This window comes from Diadema antillarum, unplaced genomic scaffold (genome assembly GCF_040938485.1).
Source record: "Diadema antillarum isolate AM-2024a unplaced genomic scaffold, OU_Dant_1.0 seq00000285_RagTag, whole genome shotgun sequence".
Taxonomy (NCBI): domain Eukaryota; kingdom Metazoa; phylum Echinodermata; class Echinoidea; order Diadematoida; family Diadematidae; genus Diadema; species Diadema antillarum.
In genome coordinates, this window is record NW_027271313.1 from 484,478 (window position 1) to 490,477 (window position 6,000).

The 6,000-nt window shown below is 40.9% G+C and overlaps 1 protein-coding gene across 1 annotated transcript in view; it reads right to left on the reverse strand.

Annotated features, from left to right (window-relative positions):
* LOC139730002 (roundabout homolog 2-like) overlaps nucleotides 1-1,920 on the reverse strand; it is a 105,077-nt gene extending 103,157 nt beyond the window's left edge. Inside the window, 1 exon segment of the mRNA XM_071640923.1 lies at nucleotides 75-1,920. Within this exon segment, the coding sequence (XP_071497024.1) occupies nucleotides 75-192 (118 nt within the window). The 5' untranslated portion in view covers nucleotides 193-1,920.
* Nucleotides 1,921-6,000: the final 4,080 nt, after the last annotated feature.

Here is a 6,000-nt window from a genome sequence, read left to right on the forward strand (position 1 = left end):
CTTCCGCCATGGTTAAGTGGTCCAACAAATTATCTGGGTTCAACTGTACTTCAAACAATGAAGAATCAGCTTACCTGCCATTATCAGGAGACATGTATAAATCCAACGAGTCCGAGGGAGTACGAAGCGGCTTAAAGTCATCTTCTCAATGTAGCACAAGAAGCCAATCCAATAGACATCCACAATGGCCATTATGTATGTATCCTCTTGATAGGCCAACCAAATGCAAATTAGGTACACATTCCTGCCAACAAAGTTATGTCATGTCAAGTGGACATCACAGTTCTGGGTTCATAGTCTTGGAGACACAGATATAGATACGCTTGAAACTTGTCGAGCATTCACGGTAGCTTCACAACCACAGCCCACATATGATATCAGAAAAAATAAATGTCTGTTTGTCAATATTTGATGAGATTTTAGGATTTTCCAGTGATCAATTTAACTCTGATATCCTTGAGATCTTGTTACTTTAATAGAGACTCCAGCTTTTCCTTCCTGTACCCGCTGCGGCTATGAGCTGGCTGCTACTGAGGGTAAGAGACCGATGCACAGAACTATTTGGTTACCAGTCTTCATCTGGTGTCGCAATCGTATCGCCTCGCTGACGGACGGGGGCAAGTCAATTGGCCGAAACGTGTCCCAAGTGCAGCCAACAGATGGATGAAGACCGGGTGTATTGGGGGGATCAAGAGTAGTCCCCGCTATTATTTTGTACCCTTCAGTAAGGGTACACCTTGCCGAGCAGACAAGCCAGATGAAAGATGTGGGATTCCAAAGGTGTGGGGAGAAAAAAATTTGACTTGTTGAGATTCCAGAGGTTGGAAAGGCCCGCTCTCTTTTGAGGCTCGGATTTTTCTGACGGAACTGCCGGCTTTGCCGAGTCGTCCAGACGACTGGAAGATAGCTGAAAAAGAAGCTGAACGCGGAGACTTCAGAGGGAGAGAGGGAGATGAAGAGCGCTGCACTCTGGCGTTTGTTTGACTTGGGAAACCTACTCCTGGGAAGTACTTCAGTAGCTGTTATGGTAATAAGTTTCCTCTTGAGTCGTGGCGCCTCTATGCCCTTCACTAGAACTGTGTCAAACGCGATGCCCTGCCTGGAAATCACCTCGGTATAAACGGAGCAAACCTGCAAGGCTCGGATTTCGGCTCTGTTTCTCTTATTGAGCTTGTTGTGATCACTTAATATCCCGTGTATCCGGTTTGCCCAATTTTCCTATCATGTGTTCCTCGGTGCCCCGGCATAATCTGACATGCGTCTGCTTCACGAGGGCGCTGTAACTGATAGTCTCCTTGCTGCTGTGTTGTACTGTCAAGTGCTTTTTGACATCAAATTGAGAGAGAAATCGGGCCCGGTATTGATTTTGACATGCATTCCTTGTTGACGAAAGCGTATCTATGATGGCAGGGACTGCAGTTATTCCTAACTAAATACATCTCCAGTGATCCTGAATATGATCTATCACCCTAAAGTGCTTCGGGGACTCTTCAAAGTTCAATGCACCAGTCTCCTTTTTCCCTTCCTAGCAAAGGAAAAACACAATCTGCATAGAAAGGATGTAAGATGATGTCACAACAACTGAATTCATCTAACCCGTCATTTGATGCAATACTCCATCCAAACGAAAATATAATCTGTATTTCCTCTTTAGATTGCTGTGTCCACTTGTATTTCTCCACCATCACATCTGCTAGAATGTCTCATCTCTCACTAGAACTGTCTCATCCCAGTTTTTCGCAATTATCTAAAAAACAAAACAAAACAGTGGGTGGCTCATAAAAAAAGACACACATATGTGACCACTTGTTCCACTTGTGCAGTAGAAAGCGATAAGTTCTTGTTGATTTATAGAAAATAAATTCTGTGTAGGCGTCACAACTCTACTGCTCTGCTACAGTGTAGCCACAATCACAGACAGCTAACTCCATGCCTGCATTAATGTTCAGTACTCCATCGAGGTCTTGAGTGTTGTATGTGTTGATATACGACGGTTCCATGCAGTCACTGGTCATGGAGGGCAGAGAGTTAATAGCGGTGCTAAATTTATCGTCAATCCGACTCCAGACTCACTGTTTTGACATCTTCTGCCAATAAATCACACCCAGTAGTCACCGACTGGACAGAAAAATTCACAGTCACTGAAACATGGCACAAAGTTGTGGTTATCTTCCTCTTTCAGACAGCAGAAGTTTCCGACACATTTTAGGTTTCTCTTGCGACAGTCTCCAACGACAATACCACGACTCTTGTATGGTATCCACCTGCAAAATAATCACGGCTCCACTCTAAGCTCCAAAAATCTCTAATCTGATACCGCTGACATCTTCTGCAAGAGCCTCTTTCACTGTCCTCTAATGGATACCAGTTCAGCTTCAAACTTTTCCCCACGTTTCCTGCTGATGTGGTTGTCAAGTCACATCAAACGTGATATTAATTCGGAGGAGACATGTGTTCTTCCATAAAGTCACTTAATGAGAGGAGATGGTCCTCGGAAGAAGAGTAGATCATGACAGTAGTCCTCCACCGGAACAGCAGCGATGCGCTCTTTCCTATCATAAAACAAAAAGGCCATAAAGACCTGCATGCCAAGACTCAAACGCATCGAGCAGAGCGCTGAATATACCAGTGTGCAATAGCAGTTTGTTGGAGCCAAGTTGCGTGAATGGATGAGAAAGAGAAGAGGGGGAAAAAAATTCCAACAGGCCGCAGCCTCAACGTTCGATCCCTGAGAAGTGGGCTTGTAACTGCTTAGCAAAAGGAGGCGGGGATTTCTCACACTGTTGACCACTCAGCATTCAGCATTCAGTCAAGTGAGCATTGACATGCAATATCGCTGCACACACATGCTTGCACACACACACACACACAGTCCACTACACAGCTATGCCTCTACGTGCATTGTCAGTACAATATGTGCTTAGCGGAGTAAGTAGTAGTTAGTCTCGCAACACAGGCTCATTTTGAACACTGCATAGGATACTGTAAAACGAGGAATGTTCGCGTGCATTTTAATTTCGCGAATTTCGCGAGCGCCAAGATTCGCGAAATTAAAATGCACGCGAAAATTCTTGTCTCCACTATATGCATTGAATGCCAGTGGCATTTCGTGAAAATTTCATGCTGCGAATATATCATGTTTTACAGTACTCCACTACTCCTAGCTTCATAGAATACATTTAATTGCTAATGGATTCAACACAAAAATATTTCACTGTCAGGAAGACAGTGTGCTGTAATAGAGACTTTTCTCCTACTACAACAATATGTATCAACAATAAGATATCACTGACAATACATTTCTCTTGAGCAAAGACTGCATTATATTTGTTTTATCACATGTATTACATGGATTGGTTGTGGAGTGGAGAATGGTCAAGCGTGTGAGGTCAGTGACGTTCCTCCAGTTGATTCATACCTAGTCAGTGTCAAACTGACCAAAACACAAGATCATCTGCATTCTGGAAGAATCAAGGAAGTGTGGCATCCCTACTTTCATTGTATCCAACATAAAGATATATAAGATACACTCTGGTTTCATCCGTTTGATTCATTTTCTGATCATACTGTGGGAAATCTTCCAACCTGTCATAGGATATTGTCATACCTGTCTTGATCATAATCATGATAATTCATTGTTTCTCTCCTATTCCAGTATCTTCTAAAGATGTCAGATACTTCAAAAATCTAAGAGCCTTGCAACCTTTTCTTACATCATGTCATGTAGGTAACAAGTGCAGAAAGGAGTGACATATTATGAAGAAAAGCAAATACTAAATATCAAAGAAGAACATATTTCAATGAAATCACCAATCAGATGAACCTCATTCAGGATTCTTTAGAACATGGTTGTGTAAATTAATACATGATGGTAAAACGATAAGCTTTTAAACTACTTCAAGTCTCATCTCGTACATGTTCACTTTTGACAAACATATTTTTATGTTCTTTCTGATTGAGGCAACTATTATTGAACATGAATATTACCCTCATGGATTGCTTCAACATTCAATAAGGCGAACCTACCTATAGAGATGAAAGCCCAGAAAAAACAACCTAATATAAATATGTGTGTGTGTGCATGTGTGTGTACAGGTTTTGACATACAATTTACCTATTAGTTCATACTTTAGATTTGAATTTTAGAGGAAAAACAAAAAATATCAGTGACATCATTCTGATGTAAGCCTGATGTAATTAAGAATTCCTTGGTGGATCTGGAACAATGTATCCACAAGACAATCATTAACCCATTGAAGAATAGTTCAAAGCATTCTCTCACATGTGTCTACGGGAAATGCCTGTTGTAGTACAATCAGCTCATTGTCAAAGGGCTAATGAACACTTTATTCACATATGCCACTATTAGCACCTCTGTACACACCTATAAACATGAATAAGTGAATATACATCAAATGTATTCTGCAAATTTACCCACTGGCTCTGGTAATAAAAAGAACAACAGTAATCTATTATTGGCGGAATTAAGGCAAATCCTGGTAATTTGAGAGAAGAAACCAACCATATATTCCAAAACAGACACAAGATTTAGCAGTGTAGGAAAACTAAGACAGAAGGAAAAAGAATTCAAATCACAGTTCAGAGAGGTACAGAAGAAATGACAAAATGGAAAATATGCAAGATTCAGAGAAGAGAGAGAAAGAAAAAGGAGAAGAGAGAGAGGGAGAGAGAAGAGAGAGAAATGGAGAAAATGGTGTCTGCATGAACGGTGTCGGCTCCAGCGCATAGAGTGGAAATGATGGGGTGTCGCGCCTATGGCCCGCATTTCCCTATTAGCCAGAGCTGAGTGCCGCAGGCTCCTCCTATTGTCAGGGCATTAGGAGACCACTACCAGTGCGGGGACGCGGGATGGGTCCGCTTGGAGAAAAGCTCTCCTACCCACAACTTCAATGAGAAACAGAGAGAGAGAGAGAGGGAGAGGAGGAGGAGAATTCTACTGCTGCTAATTCAAACTGAGATTTGTATATTCTTTACACCTCAGATACATTGCTGAATGGAAAGAAAAATATCGGTTTGTCGGCCGCCTCAGTGAGAGGACGAAACGGGAGCGGTTGCACTTTAGGGGAAATTTTGTCTGAATAGAGGTGGGCGGCCCGACGAAATCCAGGAAGAGGGATGGGAGGGGAACTGGGTGAAAACAACGCCCGTAAAAAGTCAAGAGAAAAATAAATGGATAAAATATGCCTGTATTTGAATAGTTTGAAGCTAAGATCAGAAGGAGAGCCAGCTTACTTGATTGGTTAAGTGCTAATCACATTATCCAACAGTTGATTAAGACAACATTGGTCATAGCCCTCTCACAGAAACTGCATCACATTTCTGGTATACATGAGACTAGTACTTCTGTCAGCAAGCTTGTGAATGCATGTGGTCTACTTCAAAAATGGGACAAAATAAATATAGCCATTTCCCACTTTTACTTACTGTGGTAATTTTCCAACACTCCTTGCATAATTTCATTTTTGTAATCAGAGAGTCAATGATCATGTTTTTAGACATTCTGATAATTTGTAATGAGTATAAACCTGGTTATCTTTTGTTTTAATCCTCTAAGCTGTCTGTCAATATCACAGTAAACATCAACTGAGGCAGATTGGGAAATTACTGATCTAATTCACTTTGAACAAACACTATACAGCATTTACATGTTCAGAAATTATTAACATATCAGAAAATCATAACCAGGATTCAAATCTCAACTTCTGTTTGTGGATTCAATTCATTTTCAGATCTCTCAAAATAATGGCAAGAAGTAATTCAAACCTCTAGCAACAAATCAACCTGATGTTTTCCAAAGAAAAAAGTAACTGAAATGAAACTGACATATAAACAAACTATAACTTTCAGTCAATATGAAAAATTTGAGTCAGACTTGATCGAGACTAATCCTTTAAAACTCGTTTAATCAATCAAAGCTCTCTATTTCTTCTTGACTGGCATAAGGAGGACTATAAAAACTTACAATTGAGTCCCTAAATC